Source organism: Camelina sativa, chromosome 11, assembly GCF_030686135.1.
Source record: "Camelina sativa cultivar CO46 ecotype springtype chromosome 11, ASM3068613v1".
In the NCBI taxonomy this organism is placed as follows: domain Eukaryota; kingdom Viridiplantae; phylum Streptophyta; class Magnoliopsida; order Brassicales; family Brassicaceae; genus Camelina; species Camelina sativa.
The window spans coordinates 33,843-51,879 of record NC_141890.1 but is presented as its reverse complement, the minus strand read 5'-3'; the positions used below and the strand labels follow the sequence as shown (position 1 = coordinate 51,879).

At 37.6% G+C, this 18,037-nt stretch overlaps 4 protein-coding genes, 3 non-coding genes and 2 pseudogenes across 10 annotated transcripts; 7 read left to right on the top strand and 2 right to left on the bottom strand.

Moving 5' to 3' along the window:
- Nucleotides 1-24: 24 nt before the first annotated feature.
- LOC147933465 (UPF0481 protein At3g47200-like) lies at nt 25-2,828 on the top strand. The gene has a single exon (XM_087475488.1). It carries the CDS (start codon nt 1,373-1,375, stop codon nt 2,612-2,614), a length of 1,242 nt encoding a protein of 413 aa, XP_087331614.1. The 5' UTR covers nt 25-1,372; the 3' UTR covers nt 2,615-2,828.
- LOC147933468 (small nucleolar RNA R21) lies at nt 320-402 on the top strand. The gene has a single exon (XR_015573499.1). It is a non-coding gene; the product is annotated as a small nucleolar RNA R21 (small nucleolar RNA).
- LOC147933467 (small nucleolar RNA R21) lies at nt 526-609 on the top strand. Its single transcript, XR_015573497.1, has one exon. It is a non-coding gene; the product is annotated as a small nucleolar RNA R21 (small nucleolar RNA).
- Nucleotides 2,689-2,776, top strand: LOC147933466 (small nucleolar RNA R21). Its single transcript, XR_015573501.1, has one exon. It is a non-coding gene; the product is annotated as a small nucleolar RNA R21 (small nucleolar RNA).
- Nucleotides 2,829-2,896: 68 nt separating the features above from the next.
- On the top strand, nt 2,897-2,985 carry LOC147933464 (small nucleolar RNA R21; annotated as a pseudogene).
- Nucleotides 2,986-3,414: 429 nt separating this feature from the next.
- Nucleotides 3,415-9,725, top strand: LOC147933463 (putative UPF0481 protein At3g02645). Of its 2 annotated transcripts, none has more exons than XM_087475486.1 (2): nt 3,415-3,819; nt 8,813-9,725. In XM_087475486.1, exons 1-2 carry the CDS (start codon nt 3,608-3,610, stop codon nt 9,291-9,293), a joined length of 693 nt encoding a protein of 230 aa, XP_087331612.1. In that variant the 5' UTR covers nt 3,415-3,607; the 3' UTR covers nt 9,294-9,725. The 2 variants fall into 2 exon arrangements, with proteins under 2 accessions (XP_087331612.1, XP_087331613.1); XM_087475487.1 differs by having other exon boundaries at nt 3,466-3,819; nt 9,374-9,725.
- A 384-nt stretch (nt 9,726-10,109) lies between these two features.
- LOC104721636 (large ribosomal subunit protein eL39z/eL39x) lies at nt 10,110-10,870 on the top strand. Its single transcript, XM_010439671.3, has 3 exons — nt 10,110-10,233; nt 10,385-10,488; nt 10,656-10,870. The coding sequence occupies exons 1-3, from the start codon at nt 10,231-10,233 to the stop codon at nt 10,702-10,704; spliced, it is 156 nt and encodes a 51-aa protein (XP_010437973.1). The 5' UTR covers nt 10,110-10,230; the 3' UTR covers nt 10,705-10,870.
- Nucleotides 10,871-11,205: 335 nt separating this feature from the next.
- On the bottom strand, nt 11,206-14,336 carry LOC104721635 (aspartate aminotransferase, chloroplastic). 2 transcript variants are annotated; one of them, XM_010439669.3, is made up of 12 exons: nt 14,105-14,336; nt 13,905-13,972; nt 13,736-13,786; nt 13,360-13,554; nt 13,214-13,252; nt 13,032-13,121; nt 12,834-12,942; nt 12,639-12,748; nt 12,301-12,444; nt 12,034-12,200; nt 11,657-11,921; nt 11,206-11,566 (listed from the first exon to the last, which is right to left on the bottom strand). In XM_010439669.3, exons 2-12 carry the CDS (start codon nt 13,962-13,964, stop codon nt 11,435-11,437), a joined length of 1,362 nt encoding a protein of 453 aa, XP_010437971.1. In that variant the 5' UTR covers nt 13,965-13,972; nt 14,105-14,336; the 3' UTR covers nt 11,206-11,434. The 2 variants fall into 2 exon arrangements, with proteins under 2 accessions (XP_010437971.1, XP_010437972.1); XM_010439670.3 differs by having other exon boundaries at nt 14,124-14,336.
- A 22-nt stretch (nt 14,337-14,358) lies between these two features.
- Nucleotides 14,359-17,650, bottom strand: LOC147933462 (putative receptor-like protein kinase At1g80640; annotated as a pseudogene). The gene is made up of 10 exons (XR_015572494.1): nt 17,384-17,650; nt 16,898-17,059; nt 16,526-16,737; nt 16,294-16,426; nt 16,052-16,119; nt 15,859-15,955; nt 15,528-15,630; nt 14,975-15,093; nt 14,783-14,872; nt 14,359-14,676 (listed from the first exon to the last, which is right to left on the bottom strand). The product of XR_015572494.1 is annotated as a putative receptor-like protein kinase At1g80640 (transcript).
- Nucleotides 17,651-18,037: the final 387 nt, after the last annotated feature.

Below are 18,037 nucleotides of genomic sequence, written 5' to 3'. Positions count from 1 at the left end.
CAAACTATACTCTTCCGCAGCCACAACTAAACTCCTCTAGAACCCTAATTCACCGTTTCTGAGTCATCGCTTCTTTTTTTGTTTGTAGATTTCAATATCTATTGCCTTCAAAACCCCGAAAGTGTTGATTTTTATTGTCCTTATCATTCTGGTCTTTTGTTTTCTATTTGGTAATCGAAACTATTGTCTCTGCTCTTTTGATTCAATACGATTTATAAGTGGATGCTTGTTAGTCTTTAGGCGGGATCTGGTTTTGTTTATTTCTCTGAATTAAAGTTTTAAAGGTTCTTGTTTTCGATCTGGAAGCGTTATGAAACAAAATCCCAATGATGACTTTTTATGATAAAAAAATGTTAAAAGTAGTGACTGATATCTTGATTAAATTTCAGATTCTGAGGGATTTTTAAGTTGTTTTTATTTTCGTTTTCTTCTTACAATCCATTGTTTGACATCATTGGTTGGTTAATCTTGTGAGTTTTTTTTGTTTGTTGCTTGATTAAAGCATATTGTACTCTCCCTTGGCTGAATCCCAATGATGAATTATATGAAGAAAAAATGTTAAAAGTAGTGACTGATTATACCTTGATTACTAATCAATTCTGAGGGATTCTGGATTCATTCAGCTAAGGGTTTTTATTAATTCAATCTTTTTATGATATCTTTGTTTCATTCTTAGGATATCTTCTGCAGAATCTTGTTTCATTCTTAGGGTCATTATGTAAATAATCTACGAGATACTAAACGCAACCTTCTGAAGTGAAGTGCAGTGTACAGAGGTCTCTTCTGTGAAGGAAGTACAATTCCACTGGCGGAAGAGGAGACCTCTATGCACTGCATCTCATCTACAAAAGTTAGCGATTTAGGCAATGTGAGTGCTTTATTTGGCTTCTGTCTTCAGGTTTCAGCACAATACCTCTCTTCTAAACTTACTAGGTTTCTAATTTATTATGCTCAGTCTCTGGTGTGCTTGAATAAGTTTATAAGATGTGATCAGACTCTACTGGTTCCCAATTTCATAGAAGTTTTAGATTAAATGTAAAACACACAGCGACATGAGCTCATTAAACGTCAAACCAACAAAAAAATGCTGGTTCATCAGATAATTTTCTTGATTTTACTACTGTTGTCATGTAAATGTACCAATACAACTATTGAAAGCAACACATAATTCCCAATCTGGCTTATTGATCCCATAAAGTGTTTCTTGAACCCGTGCTACTCACGTTAAGATTTTTGGTGTTGACTTCTGAAAGGTCTACCACGGTAAGTATGTTTAAGTTAAAGGTTTCACGGTAAGTATGTTTACGTTAAAGGTTTACTACGATCAACTTTTTTCTTCTCTTTCTCTCTAGTCTGCTCTGCATAAGAGAGGATGGATCAGAATGATGGTGATGATCTTCTAGCTTCCATCAAAGCAAAGTTAGACTCTTTGTCTTCTCTTTCAACACAGTGTTCAATCTACAGGGTGCCCAATAAGCTCTACAGACTCAACCATGATGCATATACGCCTCGGCTTGTGTCTTTTGGCCCTTTCCATCGCGGTAAAGAAGAGCTTCAAGCCATGGAAGAGCATAAATACAGGTACTTGCAGAGTTTTATCCCTAGAACAAACTCTAGTCTAGATGACCTTATTAGAGTTGCTAGGACTTGGGAACAAAAAGCTCGCAGCTGTTACGCAGAAAATGTCAAACTTAGCAGCGATGAGTTTGTTGAGATGTTAGTTTTAGATGGTTGCTTCCTGGTTGAGCTTCTTTTGAGGTCTCATTATCCTTCACTTAGAGGTGAGAAAGACCGCATATTTGGGAAGTCTATGATGATCACCGACGTGTGTCGTGACATGGTTTTGATAGAAAACCAATTACCCTTTTTCGTCATAAAGGGTTTCTTCCTTCTCTTGTTTATCTATGACCAGAAAAGAACACCATCAATCCTAAGGCTAGCTCAACACCACTTCAGTTGTTGTTTGAGCCACGTTGATGACAAGAAGTTTATTTCAGAGCCAGAGCATTTTGTTGATCTTCTGAGGTCTTGTTTTCTGCCACTGGTTCCATCAAGATTGGAAGAAACCGCACTGATGTACAATGTACCTGAAGCAACAGAGCTTCACACGGCTGGTGTTAGCTTCAAGCCAGCAGAGACCAGCAGTTGTTTACTTGACATTAGCTTTGCTGATGGAATACTCAAGGTTCCTGCCATTTTCATCGATGATATGTCGGAATCCCTCTGCAGAAACATCATCGTGTTTGAACAATGTCACTGTTCAGATAAGAGCTTCCTCCACTACACCAGGTTGCTTGGTTACTTCATTAAATCCCCTACTGATGCTGCCTTACTCATCCGCAGTGGTATCCTCATGAATAATCTCGGGAATGCAGAAGATGTTTCAAAGTTTTTCAATAGCATATGCAAAGAGGTTATCTATGGTAGAGGATTCTACTTTTCGACTCTCTCGGAGAATCTTCAAGCTTACTGCAATGCACCATGGAACAGGTGGAAGGCTATTCTGAGACGTGACTACTTCCACAATCCTTGGGCAGTTGCTTCTGTTTTTGCTGCTGTACTTCTTCTCCTTCTCGCTTTCATACAGTCTGTATGCTCTATCTTAGCTCTGTAAGTCTTTTGGACATCATTTGGACATAAAGCTAAACATTTATCTTATAATTTTAGTCTTAGTGTGTCAAAAGTCAAAACTATAATGATGACTGATTATGATACAAAAATATGTTAGAAGTAGTGACTGGCTGAAATCTTGATTAAATTTCAGCTCTGAGGGATTTAGCTTGTTTTTCATTTTCTTCTTACAAGTTACAATACGTTGTTTGACATCATTGTTAGACGATTTGGTGGGGGTTTTTATTTTTGCTTGATTGAAGCATATTGCACACGGCCTTGGCTACATCCCAAATGATGAATGATAGTATGAAGAAAAAAAATGCTAGAAGTAGTAACTGATATACCTTGGTTCCTCATCAATTCTAAGGAATTCATTCAGCTAATTTTTTTGATATTATAAATTCAATCTTTTTATGATATCTTTGATGACTGATATCTTATTGATGTATATTTGAGCTCTGAGGGATTATTTTCTTTATAAGGACTGATAGCTTCTGCAGAATCTTGTTTTCTTTCTTTGGAGTGATTTGGCCTGTCTTCAGGGATGCAATACCTATCTTGTTAGCTTATTTTGATTTCTAATTTATCATCTTTTTTCTCTAAGGTGTGGTTAAATAAGATGAAATCTTTGACTTGGTCGCACCCTTTTTTTTTTTTTTCTGGGCAAAAGGCCAAATGTCAAATTAATGAAACAACAACCAATCAAAATGCTAATATATATATATATATATATATATATAAACATCTATTATTAAATGCCAACTAAGAATAAAGTATACAAAACAGTATTTCTTTGGACCTGTGTGCTTGAGCGTTGAAATCTCTTCAAGCGTCTTTCTCCGTTTCTTCCTTCCAGAGTCCAAAAGAATACGTGTGAAATTGACTCTTGATTCTTGAAAGGTGTAAGTGGTGTGTATTTACTTAGAGCTTTCCTCCTGAGAATCTTATCTTTACTCTTTACTCTTTAGACGTGCTCTGTTTAGAATAGGAAAGGATGGATAAGAATGAAGGTGATGATGCTCTTGTAGATTCCATCAAAGCTAAGTTAGACTCTTTGTCTTCTCTTACAACCCATTGTTGTATCTACAAGGTACCTAATAAGCTTCGCAGACTCAATCCTGATGCATATACGCCTCGGCTTGTGTCATTTGGCCCTTTGCATCGCGGTAAAGAAGAGCTTCAAGCCATGGAAGAGCATAAATACAGGTACTTTCAGAGTTTTATTCTTAGAACAGACTCTACTCTAGAAGAGCTTGTTAGAGTTGCTAGGACTTGGGAACAAAAAGCTCGCAGCTGTTATGCAGAAGATGTGAAACTTAATAGCGATGAGTTTGTTGAGATGTTAGTTGTAGATGGTAGCTTCCTAGTTGAACTTCTTTTGAGGTCTCATTATCCTGGACTTGGAGGCGAGAAATATTGTTGATTTAGAACGAAAGTATGAAAGCTTGGAATAATTAATAAAGTATCACTCTCTTTATTAAAGCCTTAGAAAATCTCTCAAAACTAAAGTTACAAATCTCCAATCTCTCAAGCTCTCAAATCACACCAAAAAACTCATAGGTAATGTAACACTTTATGCATTCCTAATTATAACACCAAAACCTTATTAGTCCTAATCCTATTTGGAAATATATGTTTAGATAATTCCTAAACAATATCAAGTCCTTATCTCTCAAGAAACTTTATTCCTAATAGGTTTAGGATAACCTCAAGCTCACTTCAAGCTTAGCTCAATATTCTCCCTCTTAAGCTTGAAGTTAATTTTCTCCACATCTTGAACACCAATGAGATCTCTCATCTTCTTGTACTTGATCCTTCCTAGTGCCTTAGTTAAAATGTCAGCCTTCTCTTCTTCACCTGGAATGTGATCCACTGTTATGAACTCCTTTTCAACACACTCTCTAATGAAATGGTATCGAGTATGTATGTGCTTGCTACGACTGTGAAACACTGGATTCTTTGTGAGAGCAATTGCGGACTGATTGTCAATGCATATGACCACTTTCTCACATGGATGACCAGTGACTTCTCCGAGCAAATCTCTGAGCCACAACGCCTGTCTTGCAGCTTCTGCACCCGCCATAAATTCTGCTTCACACGAGGACATGGCGACTGTGTCATGTTTTTGAGAACACCAAGTTATCGGACTCCCATTCAAATAAAACACATGTCCTGTCGTACATCTTCCATCGTCTAAATCAGCATTGTAGCTGCTGTCACTATACCCAATGAGCCGTGGTACCCTTGTCGCAGAACGGCTGAATACTAAGCCGAGACCAACCATACCTTGTAGATATCGCAGACACTGTTTCATAGCAACACCATGAGAGTGTCTAGGACTCTGCATATAACGACTAAGGACGCCAACAACATATGACAAGTCTGGTCTTGTATATAGTAAATACCGAAAGCATCCAACATTCTTTCTAAATCTTATCGCATCTATCTCAACTTCTTTCTCAGATTTAGACAATTGTAACCCAGTCTCCATTGGCGTAAGAGCAGGATTGAAGTTCTTCATCCCAGCATCTTCAAGAATCTTTAGTGCATAACATTTTTGACTCAACATAATGCCACCGTCATACTACAACACTTCGATTCCTAAGTAGTATGTTAGCTTCCCGAGATCACTCATATCAAACTTTGTAGACATCTCCCTTTTAAACTCATCAATGATATGTAAGCTCGTCCTTGTTACGAACAAGTCATCAACATAAACAGCTATTACCAAAAGCTGTTCTCTCTCTTCTCTTCTATAGACTGATGGTTCCTTTGAACACTTCTTGAAATGTAAACCCATCAAAATTTCATTCAACTTGTTATTCCATACTCTTGGTGCTTGCCTTAAACCATACAAGGCTTTAAGCTTATATACCTTTCCTTCTTGTCCTTTTTCTTCAAACCCCTCTGGCTGTGAGACAAACACAGTTTCTTTCAACTCTCCATGTAGAAACGTTGTCTTCACATCGAGATGGTGAATCTCCCATCCATTTGAGGCTGCAAGGTTGATAAGCATTCGTATTGTTTATAATCTGGCCACTGGTGCAAAAACTTCCTCAAAATCCACACCATAACGTTGCACATATCCTTTGGCAACCAATCGAGCCTTGTGCTTGTTGATACTACCATCGGAGTTGCGTTTGAGCTTGAAGACCCACTTCAAGCCAATTGGTTTAGCTCCTATTGGTAAATCAACAAGGTTCCAAGTGTGATTTTTCTTGATAGAAGTAATCTCATCCTCACATGCAAGTCTCCACTCCTTAGATCCTTTGGCTTCATCAAAATTTAATGGTTCATTGTTTAAACAGAACAGTAATGCTTCTCCTTCTTCTTCAGGTAATAAGATGTAATCCTCTAAATACTTAGGCTTGACAGACTCTCTTGTTGACCTTCTTAAATTAATGACTGTTTGATCACCTGAACCATCATCCTCTGTTTCTTGCTCTGTTGCGGTTATGGTCACACCTTCCTTTTCTGCAGTTTCGTTGTTAGACTCCTCTGTTTTGGTTTCTATAGCAATATTTTCTCCTTCTTGTATTCCCCGGTTCCCATATGTATGAAAGCTTATGCTAAAACTTCCACCACTTTCACGATCCGAATCATTGTACCTCCAGTTCCATCCTTTAGACTCATCGAACACCACATCACGACTTACCACTATTTTCTTCGACTGTGGCTCAAGAAGTCGATATGCCTTAGACCCTGGTTCAGTTCCAAGATGAACTAGCATTCGAGACCTGTCCTCTAGCTTCTTTAGATAAGGTTTGTCTACCTTTGCATAGCAGATGCAACCAAATATTCGAAGGTGATCGATCCTAGGTGTTTTATTCCTCAATAACTCGTATGGAGTTTTATCCTTTAAAGCTCTAGTAGCTACTCTGTTTAGCACATACGTAGAGTGTCGTACTGCCTCTCCCCACAGATAATTTGGTAAACACATGTGTTTCATTATACTCCTTGTCATCTCTAGAAGCGTTCTGTTACGTCTTTCAACTACTCCATTCTGCTGCGGAGTGTATGGGGCAGTAAGATGTCGTTGAATACCAGACTCATCACAGAATGAGTTAAATTCATGTGACACAAACTCACATCCTCTGTCCGTTCTGAAAGTTTTAATAACAGAACCAGATTCTTGTTCAATTACCTTTTTGAACTTCTTAAACTTCTCAAACGCATTACTCTTCTCTTTTAGTAGAATGGTCCACATATATCTAGAGAAATCATCAATGAGAACAAAGATGTACATGTTTCCAGTCGATGTACTCGGTGTTATTGGACCGCAAAGATCTCCGTGTATCAATTCAAGTGCCTTTGTTGCTCGATATGTAGTAGCTTGAGGAAAAACTTGTCTTGTTTGCTTCCCTAACAGACAAGAGCTGCATATTTCTTTAGTAAAGACAACCTGAGGTACTCCTTGAACCAGTTCTTTTTCGAACATAGACTTGATGGTGTCGGTATTGATGTGTCCCAACCTAGCGTGCTATCTGCTCGACTCGCTAATAGACGTCAAGTGTAGAGTCGCAGTCTCTCTTATTCCCATATGAACTTTGTATAAACGATTTCTTGATCTTACTGCTTTAGCAAGCAGTTTCCCTCTGTAATCACGCATTGTCAGATGATCTCCTCTCATTCGAATATCACATCCTGACTCTGTAGCTTGTCCTAGGCTAATAATATTACTCTTAAGATCTGGAATAAAATAGACATCCTTCATCACTCTAGCTTCACCATTCATGTCAGTAAAAGTAATTGAGCCTTTACTTTTAATATCAACACGAGAGTCATCACCGAACCTTACTTTGCCTGTTATAGAGTTATCAATCTTGTTGAAGTACCTCTGATCACCTGTCATATGATTACTTGCCCCGTTATCAAGATACCAGACATTCTCCTCATTAGTGTTAGGACCATACTTGCTTGGTATGACATTTTTCTCATTCAAATATACTACCTCATGCATCATGAGTTCATCCGCTTCCACAGTCTCATCAGTGTTATTTTCTTGAACCTCCTGCAGCTTTAGAAGTCGATCAGGGCAACTAGACGCAAAGTGACCCATCTTGTCATAACGAAAGCATGTAATTTTGGTCAAATCGAAAACTCTTGATTGGTCTCTTCCATTGTTAAAACGTCCACGACCTCTTCCTCTTGAGAAGAAGCAGTTTCCTCGTCCTCTTCCTCTGTATTCACCACCACTGTAATCTCGATTTTGATTGTATTCTCTGTTTTGATTCTCCATGTTTGAATACATTAACTTATTATGACTTTCATGTGCTTCTTCTTCTGTTTCTTCATGTATACGCTCTTCATAGGTTTTCAGCCGACCTATGATATCTTCAAACGTGGTAGTGCTGAGGTCTAATACCTGCTCAAGGGATGCCATTATGTGTATAAACTTCGTCCGAGGAAGACTTTTTAAGAACTTTTTAACCAGTCTTGATTCTTCAATACTTGCTCCCAACGCAGCTGATTTTGATGAAATCTCAGAAAATTTTCCTGCAAAAGTGTTGATAGTTTCGAATTCTTTCATCTTGAGCCAATGAAACTTAGCCATAAGAGTTTGTAATCTTGTTTCTTTGACTCTCTCGGCTCCCATATGCCTGGATTTGATAGCATCCCACACCTTCTTTGCAGTATCTAACTCTCCTACCTGCAGAATTAAAGCTTCCGGTATAGATTGAAATAACAAAGCTGTTGCCATGTCATTCTTCTCAGCGTCTGTTGTTCCTTCTTCGATAACGTCCCAAACTTTATGGACTCTAAGACAGATTCTCATCCGCATAGACCATACAATATAATTTGTTGAATTCAGCATGGGACATTGAATTGAAGAAGGTCCTCCTCCTTGCGGTTTTTCTGGAACCACAGTAATCTCACTCATGACTTCTTTTCTTTAGGATCTTTGTTTCGCTCTGATACCAAGTGTTGATTTAGAACGAAAGTATGAAAGCTTGGAAGAATTAATAAAGTATCACTCTCTTCATTAAAGCATTAGAAAATCTCTCAAAACTAAGGTTACAAATCTCCAATCTCTCAAGCTTTCAAATCACACAAAAACTCATAGGTAATGTAACACTTTATGCATTCCTATTTATAACACCAAAACCTTATTAGTCCTAATCATATTTGGAAGTATATGTTTAGATAATTCCTAAACAATATCAAGTCCTTATCTCTCAAGAAACTTTATTCCTAATAGGTTTAGGATAACCTCAAGCTCACTTCAAGCTTCGCTCAACAAAGATCGCATATTTGGTAATTCAGTGATGATCACCGACGTGTGTCGTGACATGATGTTGATCGAGAATCAGTTTCCCTTTTTTGTCGTAAAGGAGATTTTTCTTCTTTTGTTTGTTTACTACCAACAAGGAACGCCTTCATTCCTAAAGCTTGCTCAACGCCATTTCAGCTGTTTCTTAAGTAATATTGATGATGAGATGCTTACTTCAGAACCAAAGCATTTTGTTGATCTTCTGAGGTCTTGTTATTTGCCACTGGTCCCAGCCAGAATGAAAGAAACCACATTGAAGGTTGAAAATGCACATGAGGCAACAGAGCTACACACTGTTGGTGTTAACTTCAAGCCAGCAGAGGCCAGTTGTTTACTTGACATTAGCTTTGCTGATCTCACAGATTCCCTCTACAGAAACATCATTGCGTTTGAACAATGTCATTGCTAAGATAAGAACTTCTTCCACTACATCAGGTTGCTCTGTTGCCTCATTAAATCCCCTACTGATGCTAACTTACTCATCCGCAGTGGGATCATCGTGAACAATCTTGGAAACGCAGAAGATGTTTCAAAGTTGTTCCATAGCATCTACAAAGAGGTTATATTTGGTAGAAGATTCTACTTTCAGACAATTTCAGAGAATCTTCAAGCTTAGTGCAACACACCATGGAACAGGTGGAAGGCGATTCTGAGACATGACTACTTCTACTTCCACAGTCCTTGGTCAGTTGTTTCTGTTTTTGCTGTTATACTTCTTATCATTCTCACTTTCATATAGGTTGTATGCTCTATCTTGGCTCTGTAAAAGTCTTTTGGAACATCACTTGGATCATGGAAACAACATTTTGTCATATGAATGAATATTATCGTTACTGGTTTACAATTTTGTTTGGTTCTTCAAATTTTCCATGAGATGGCACACTCCCTAGAGAAGCATAAGGCGGTGGATAACGTAACACAAAACAACTGTTATAGCTAGGCAAATAAAAAGGACAAATTACATATAAACTATTCAATAACTGTAGAGACCAAAAATAATGTCTGAAACTGGGATTAGTCACCTGATGCAAGTGCTTGAGCGATGTGCTGACTTGGCCACCACTTGGGTTGTATGGTTTGATTTCATCTCTTAAACTGTCAAATTCAGTTAGAAAGACACTAATCTAATGTCCGCTTTGCCATCCTATAAGTGTTTTGACTCCGGAGTCTATATAATGGGCCTTGGGCCGAAACATGAAGCCTTAAAAATATTTTATATTGTCGTATAAAAAACCCAGTCAGACCATGGTTAGGGTTTCCTCTTCATAAGTTAAAAGCGTTGGTCGCCTCTTCTTCATAGTTTTGCCTCGCTGAGCAGCTGCAAGAAAGATCTTCACGACTTCAAGATGGTAAGCTTCACTCTCTCTCTCTATTGAAAAATTCAATCTTTTGTTTCAAATGGTCGCTTGTTTGATCTGTTTGAATTGAATCTAGGGTTTTAATGTTAGTTAGAAAATGAATGAGATTACTGATTTTTGAATTTTTGTTGAAATGAAACAGCCGTCGCACAAGTCGTTTATGATTAAGAAGAAGCTGGGGAAGAAGATGAGGCAGAACAGGCCTATTCCTCACTGGATTCGTCTCCGTACCGACAACACCATTAGGTTCGTCAACTTTGTTCTTTTCTTTTGTTTATTCCCGATCTGTCAAATTGCATGAGTATGTAGTTGTCTTAGTGGGTTGATTTAGGGCAGCAGAGATAGTGAGTTCTGAAATCAGTATTGATTGTTTCATGTTGTAATGGTTTCGTTATTTGGTTTTTGATTTTCAGGTACAATGCCAAGCGCAGACACTGGCGTAGAACCAAGCTCGGATTCTAAGTGATAAGCCTTCTAAAAGACTCTTCTTTATCTGCTGGGTTTATTAGCATTTCCTCAAGTTTGTTTGGATTTAAGTTAATGACTTTTTCACTTTTCTGTAAGACTTATCTCTCTTATGATTGATGTTACCAAATTTTCTTTCTATAAGAGATGTTATTTCGTAGCATTTGCTTGACTATTTAAGTATGTCTTGGTTTGCTGCTTCCATATGTCACCTTATTACTTAGAAGAATCTGGATAGGGTTTCAAGTCATCTCAGTTATAATAGGCCTGTGTCTGAAAACTGTGTTCTTCGATGTTCCATGTTATATCTTGCTGTCGTAGAAGCTCTGGAATGTCTTTTGTAGTTTCGATAATGTTACAGTGACCTCTTGGTTGCTTGATTATACAAAACAGACAATGTAGAACTGTAAATGCTATTAGGAAGATAGCTACACCAAACAGATTCTCTGAGAGAGTCTAATTGTGAATTTGGGTAAATACAATCGTAACAAGTAAATATAATCGTAACAAGTAAAAAGTTCTTCTATAACTCGATTGGAGTCTCCCAATACAACAAGGCCTGTCAAACACAATAAAATCAAGAGTTTCCTCGACAAAATGTCTAGCAATCATACTCTGAGCTAGCTTATTAATTTAGCCTTTCTGGTTGTATCAATCAAAGATCACAAAAGAAGCTCAAAAGGTATATAAAACTTGGTTCTTATTGTCATCTTACTATATCTCCCACTCAACTTACGTTGTGGTACGAGTCAATGATGGCATCAGCAAGGTACTCGCATTTCGCCATTGACAATCCTGCCAAAGATATTCTTCCGTCTTTGGTCATGTACACATGCCACTTGTCCGTCATGTTATCGCTCTGCTCGTTACCCAAAAGACAATACAACGTTCAACATCTCATGTCTAAACAAAGCCAAATATATGAATGAGTGAGTCGTAATGGGCATACCTGAGCTTTGTTCAAGCCAGTGAAAGAGAACATGCCAATTTGCTTCAGAATGAAGGACCAGTCCTTTCCGCTCTTGTCTTTTGAAACGAGGCTATCGTACAACTCTTGTCTCACCGTCTTTATTCTTCCAGCCATCATTTCCATCTCTGCTTTCCATTCACCGAACATAGTTGCATCCCCCACGACATTAGCCACAATTCTCGCGCCATGAACTGGTGGGTTCGAGTACATTGGCCTAGCAATCCTTTTCAGTTGACTTTTGACCCTGAAAGAAAGTAATGTGACTGGTTAAGGTCTATTGACGGTAAAAGGTAAAAACTGAGACTCCAAGATTCCTTAACAATAGGCTCATGATAAGAAATTCGAGTGAGTGTAACCTTGTAGCAGCATCGGCTGATGAGCATACGACATTGATTGCCCCAATTCTTTCTGCATAAAGACCTAAATTTTTACTGTATGACTGAGCAACAAAAAACTCCATTCCCCTCTCAGCAAATAATCTCACAGATGCTGCATCTTCATCAAGGCTTCCACTAGCAAAGCCCTGAAAATGGGTGTATGTAAATGTAACATCAAATAAGTTTGACCTTGATCCGCTTAACTGTCTTAAAAACACATACTAGGAAACTGTAAGAATGGAATACCTGGTATGCAACATCAAAGAATGGGATATGGTTCTTTTCCTGAATGACATCAGCAATTTTCACCCACTGTTCTGGTGTTGGGTCAATTCCAGTTGGGTTGTGAGCACATCCGTGAAGCAAGATGAAAGATCCTTCTGGAGCTTCCTGTACAATTTACATAACAGAAAGTCAAGCAAAAACCTTCAGAGTTTCTCGTTATTATCAGACATGGACTGTAGAATTGCAAACAAGTACTCATTTTAGAATAGTCAATACAAAAATGAAAACATGAAATACAGTTTGTTGATTCATATATAAAGGCAATGTTGAATAGAAGAAAAGCGTAGGTGTTGTCCCACCTTAATATCTGATATCATTCCCTCAAAATCCAAGCCAATTGTTTTTGGATCATAATACCGGTATTCAGACCATGGAACTTTGGCATCATTGAAGATATTCTTGTGATTACCTGAAGTAGTTTGTTTTTCAGTTGATAAAGGCGGTTAAATATGAACTCAAAATACCCAAAAATGTTTGTTGTCAAGGAAACTTACCCCAGGTTGGTGATGATATCACAACTTTTGCTCCAGGAAAATAACGCTCTATAAGAGCCGCTGCTAACCGCAGTGAACCTGTTCCTGAAAGACCCTGAATTGTTGCCACCTGTTGATTTACAGCCAAGGCAAATGAATTAGCTCAGAAACAGGAACACAATGAGAAAACATTTCAACAACGTGACGATCCAGACATACTCTTTGTTCCTTAATAACAGGATGACCAGCTCCAAATAGCAACTCAGCAGTAGCCTTGTTGAATGCTGCCAACCCCTCAATTGGAAGATACTGCAGTTTTCATTCAAGTGGGGTAAGTTCTAAGCATATTTTGATGATGATGATCTAATTGCTTGTAGACATTTTCAAGTAAACTAAGTTACCTCTTTGTTATCTCCTCTCTCCAACATCAAATTCTCTGCCTGTAAACAAAAGTAATGAGGTTACATGGAAGGAGCTATACGGGGAAAAGAAACTAGCTATAAATGAGGAATTGAATATGAGCAAACTAAAGTGGACAAGTAGCAACCTTTTTAACAACATTAAGCACATAAGGCTGGAGTTCCTCAGTTCGATAAGCACCAACACCAAGATTGAGTTTCATCTCGTTAGTGTCAGCTTTGAATGCTTCGCTGACTCCAAGAATAGGGTCTGGAGGAGCCATAGTAATACCCTCAAAACGAGAAGGCTTTACTGCAACCGTCATAGTCACCCGGCTAAACGACTGAAACCAAAAAATCCAATTTCTCACATACAAACTAAACTTACTAGACTAACAAATCTCAGATACATATTACATTAACAACACTATCAGATAGATTATTTAGCTCCACATGAGTTTTCAGTTCTAAAACGTCACTAAGATAGTTCAGGTTGGAGGAAAAACAAAGTAAAGACCGTCGTACCTTTGCTTTCAGGAACGGGTTCGAACCGGAAGTTCCAAGCTTTAGCTTATCCTGTTCAAGTTCAATCGAGAAAAAAAAACAGGATCGTGAATAAAACTGATGCGGAACCATTGCTCAGCCCGTTTCTAGAATTTACTCGAATAGAGAAAGAACAGAGAGAACGAAGTACCTTGCTAATCTCGCGAGGTAATAGAGAAGTCGAACCGAGAGACAACATTGACGAAGCCATGGATAAAGCTGCACAGATCTCAAGATTCAGTGAACTAGTAGTACGAGGATGGATAAGCAATTCCAAAATAAGACAGTGATGTGACGATATGATCCACAAAAAGATGATCAAACGAGGTAAAAAGAATCACAGGGTTTTACCAGAGCTGATTTGTCACACCTGGATTTGGCAAGAATCGCGCGGTTTCGAAACGATCAGATCGAGAGATTGAAGGATCACCGAGAGAAGGACACGACGATGTGTACGAAGTTGTTCTTAGCTTGTCTTGATAGGGCTAAAATGGTAATTCCAATCATGTTTTAAATTCCAGTATAAGTGATTAGTCCATTACTCATTAGTGTGATTAGCTAAGTGATTACTGATTAGTGGGTTGATGCAACAACTAAAAGAGATATTTGTTAAATATCAAATATTTATTTACTTTGTGTAAAAAAATTGACAACACAATTTATTTATATAAGAAATTTACAAATACAATAATTTTGAAGTTTCTGTGCTCACATTTCTACCCCAATCGACTCTCTAAAATCCCACAAAAAAACAAAAAAAAAAAGCAAACAAAATATTAATTTCTTTAAGAGGATGGTGGTGTTAACCGGAGAGTGCCTCCTAGCTCTACCGGAACCAGTGGAACAAGTGAGTGAAGAACATCGGTTATCAACGGTCGGTAACTTGGTTCTGGCTGTACGCAAAGTACTGCCACGGCTGCTACCTAAACAAATCATTTCCGGTTTGATTTACGGTTCAATAAATTAAGGAATGTTCAATCTATCGGATATTAAACCTAAACCAAAAAAAACAAATAAGACGACTCAAACCTGGTATAAGTGCTTATGATCCATTGTATCTTTGATAACCGGATCCACTATTTTGGGAAGCTTTGATCTATCTGTAAGTTGAGGCATTGCCTGCAAAGTTTTTGAATCGGTACACACATCAACCAATACAAACATTGCAATCTGTTAACGATACTACTAATTGGCAATAACTTCAACTCAAACCGGACTTACCCAAGTGACAAGAGATTGGCACTGAACCGAACTCAATTTCTCAACCGGCCGTCTTCCTAGCAAGAGTTCAAGTAGAACCACCCCGAATGCGTAAACATCACTTTTATCCGTTAATTTTCCTGATCCAACATACAAAATATATAAACTAACACGTTTCAATGAAACAAGCTCGATAAACAGGTAAATTACTAATTAGATAGTCCCGGTTTAGCAACTCAACAACTATCTGTCTAATCAAATAATGATTCTTATGAGATTAGTTGAAAGCATACATCAAACTTCAATGATTTGATTTAGAAAAACAATTTCAATTTCATACGTAATGAAAGGAAACTTAATGTTATGGGGTCACAAGTAACCATATGATTATAACGATCAAACTAGTGATATAACTCTAATGACATGTAACCACATGATTATAACGATCAAACTAGTGCTATAACTCTAATGACATGTAAGCACATGATTATAGCGATCAAACTAGGGCTATAACTCTAATGACATGACAAGGGGTCAAAGTCGACCAACGTAGAAGGAAATGTGGATATTTTACCATCTAGGAGATATTCTGGAGCAACATAACCAAGTGTCCCTGATAGTTTAATGTTGTTCTTGCCGTGAGCCCCAACCATTACCGCGAGACCAAAATCCGAAATCTGAATGTTGTATCGTTAGAGATGAAAATAAAAACAAAACCGTAGTTTTTGATTGTTTGTTGAAGCAAAGACAAATGGATCAGATTCTTGGATCAACTAAACAATAACCAAGATTTTAACACTACAAATCTTGTTTAGCTCTGGTTTGCTTTGGTCCAAGTTTCTGGTATAGTCTAGGATACAAATACAGAACAGCATTGATCATCATCAATGATTTAAGTTATTTACCTTGGCGTTGAAGGAAGAATCAAGGAGAATGTTTGACGATTTAAGATCTCTGTGAATAACAGGAGGACGACACCGCTCGTGGAGATACTCAACAGCTCTGTTTCCATAACAACAAAAGAAAACGGTTACGCTAAACCGAAATCAATAAACCGGTAGAGAGGATTGATTGTTAAATATGGGCACTTGATTGTACCTTGCTGTATCAAGAGCAAATCTTGGTCATCCGCATGTGCCATGTTAAAGCCGATCCCCGAGAAGGTCCTTAACCATTTAATGTGACGCAAACAATAAATTTTATCGAACAAAAATTATTTATTTCATGTGGTCACATGATTTGTTTTATCTCCGTTATACAATAATATTTAATTTAACTCATGGTCTATGACAAGATGATGAAAAGGTAGAAGAAGAAGAAGATATTTTAAAGGTTTGTACCGTGTAACTGAGCATCCAAGGATCCGTTTTGCATGAGCTCGTATACGATAAAACTCGAGCTGATTTCACTTCCATATCCCAACAATGAGATGATGTTCGGGTGGTGAATCTTGCTTAAAAAATCAACTTCGTTCTGAGAGATCAAGATGAGAGTATAAGATTCTTGAAACGAATCAAGAATCCGGAAAAAAATGATAGAACTGATTACGACTTGGCTTTTTTTCTTTGGTACCTGAAACTCTCGTTTTGCCTCTTGACTAACGTTCTCGATCTTTTTTACTGCTGCTAGAGTGTTGTTGCCTAAAGAGGCCTTGTAAACATATCCGAATCCGCCTCTTCCTACAAGATTACCTTCTTTGAAACCGCCTGTCGCTTTTTCTAGTGTCTTGTAATCGAAGGACTGCACAAAACCCTTCTTGGATAATGAAATCCCACTCTCACCGTCTTTTCACATAAAAACCATTTTAGTAAGATATATCAAAACAGAGAAACACACAGAGAACCAATGAAGAAACTGATAAAACCATTAGAATCATTGTTAGAAATGTAAATATTGCAGATTTCTCATTCTTGTTTTAGGAATGATGAAAAAACCAATTTTTACCTGAGTTCTTGGTGGTTTTGGGAGATTTCTTAGACCGACAAACCCAAAAGCATAAACAACATAGAAGTATTAGTCCTAGAGAAGATGAGGTGACTATGAGAGAGATAAAAAGTTTCTTGTGTGCATCTAACTTGTGTTCTTGGCCTCTACCCATTTGGATCCCTGAAATCAGAAAGCAAACAAGAAAAGATGTTGAGATTTCCCTTCAGCTCATCTTCTCATCTGTATTTAGATTCTGGTATGAACCAAACCGGGTTCTTGATTATCCCAAACGGATCTAGATAAGTAGTAATATTGAATTTGCAAATCCAATTGAATAACTGAAAAGAGTATACGTAAAAGATAGGCAATCCACTCACTAAGCAGCTCAAAAATAGCATTTACGTATATAATTAAAAATCAGATTTTCATTGGTTTACGAAACACACAGATCAATACACAAAAAAAGAAAAAAAAAAAAAAAAAAAAAAAAAAAGCAGAAGAGACCTGGAGAGAAGGAAGCCATGGAAGTGTAAACGGGAGAGGGAGAAGGCTGTGAATAAGGTGTAGGAGAAGAAGCAGAAGCACTAATAAGGAACTCAAGAACAGAGACCTTAAGAAGAAGAAGAAGAAGATGATGATGAAGAGTCTTTCTCATTTCCTTAACAAGAGACTTCCTATTTGATTCACTAATCTCCAAGAGACTCTTTGAACCTTTAAGTGGTGCAAGAATGTGAGAATGCTATTGCAAGATTTGTATCTCTCTTTAATGGAGATCTCTATTTCATAAATTTTGTTTCCTTTTTTCTTGTCTGCATAAAGGAGGGAAGCAGAGAGTGTTTTTTTAAAAAGTCGAAATCATTCTCTCTAACTTCTTTATCATCAAATGATTCAAATCATCATGTGAGAAGTTTTGAATGTGATAGTGAACACAAAATATATTGAATTCTTACTAGCCAAAAACAGTTCAAAATTAATCAATGTAAGTAGTAGATTAGAACAATTATTTACGAAATAATTTGTAACTCATCATTTACATTGGGCCACTCAAATTTTAGAGTGGTCAGATTTAAGATCCTCTTTGTAGCTCCAAGAGTTTACTGACAACAAAAGTTGACCAATTATGTCAAACCGACAGTCATAACTCATAAGAAGACTTTC

What these genes read in the sequence shown, in the direction of transcription:
- LOC104721636 (XM_010439671.3), top strand. An exon ending in CGTACCGACAACACCATTAG is followed by an intron (nt 10,489 to 10,655) that starts GTTCGTCAACTT and finishes TTTGATTTTCAG; the next exon opens with GTACAATGCCAAGCGCAGAC.
- LOC104721635 (XM_010439669.3), bottom strand. Translation starts at nt 13,964, where the DNA reads ATGGCTTCGTCAATGTTGTCTCTCGGTTCGACTTCTCTATTACCTCGC. An exon ending in AGAGAGGAGATAACAAAGAG is followed by an intron (nt 13,122 to 13,213) that starts GTAACTTAGTTT and finishes TGAAAACTGCAG; the next exon opens with TATCTTCCAATTGAGGGGTT. An exon ending in CTGTTATTAAGGAACAAAGA is followed by an intron (nt 12,943 to 13,031) that starts GTATGTCTGGAT and finishes GTAAATCAACAG; the next exon opens with GTGGCAACAATTCAGGGTCT.
- LOC147933463 (XM_087475486.1), top strand. Translation starts at nt 3,608, where the DNA reads ATGGATAAGAATGAAGGTGATGATGCTCTTGTAGATTCCATCAAAGCT. An exon ending in ATGGAAGAGCATAAATACAG is followed by an intron (nt 3,820 to 8,812) that starts GTACTTTCAGAG and finishes TATTCCTAATAG; the next exon opens with GTTTAGGATAACCTCAAGCT.
- LOC147933465 (XM_087475488.1), top strand. Translation starts at nt 1,373, where the DNA reads ATGGATCAGAATGATGGTGATGATCTTCTAGCTTCCATCAAAGCAAAG.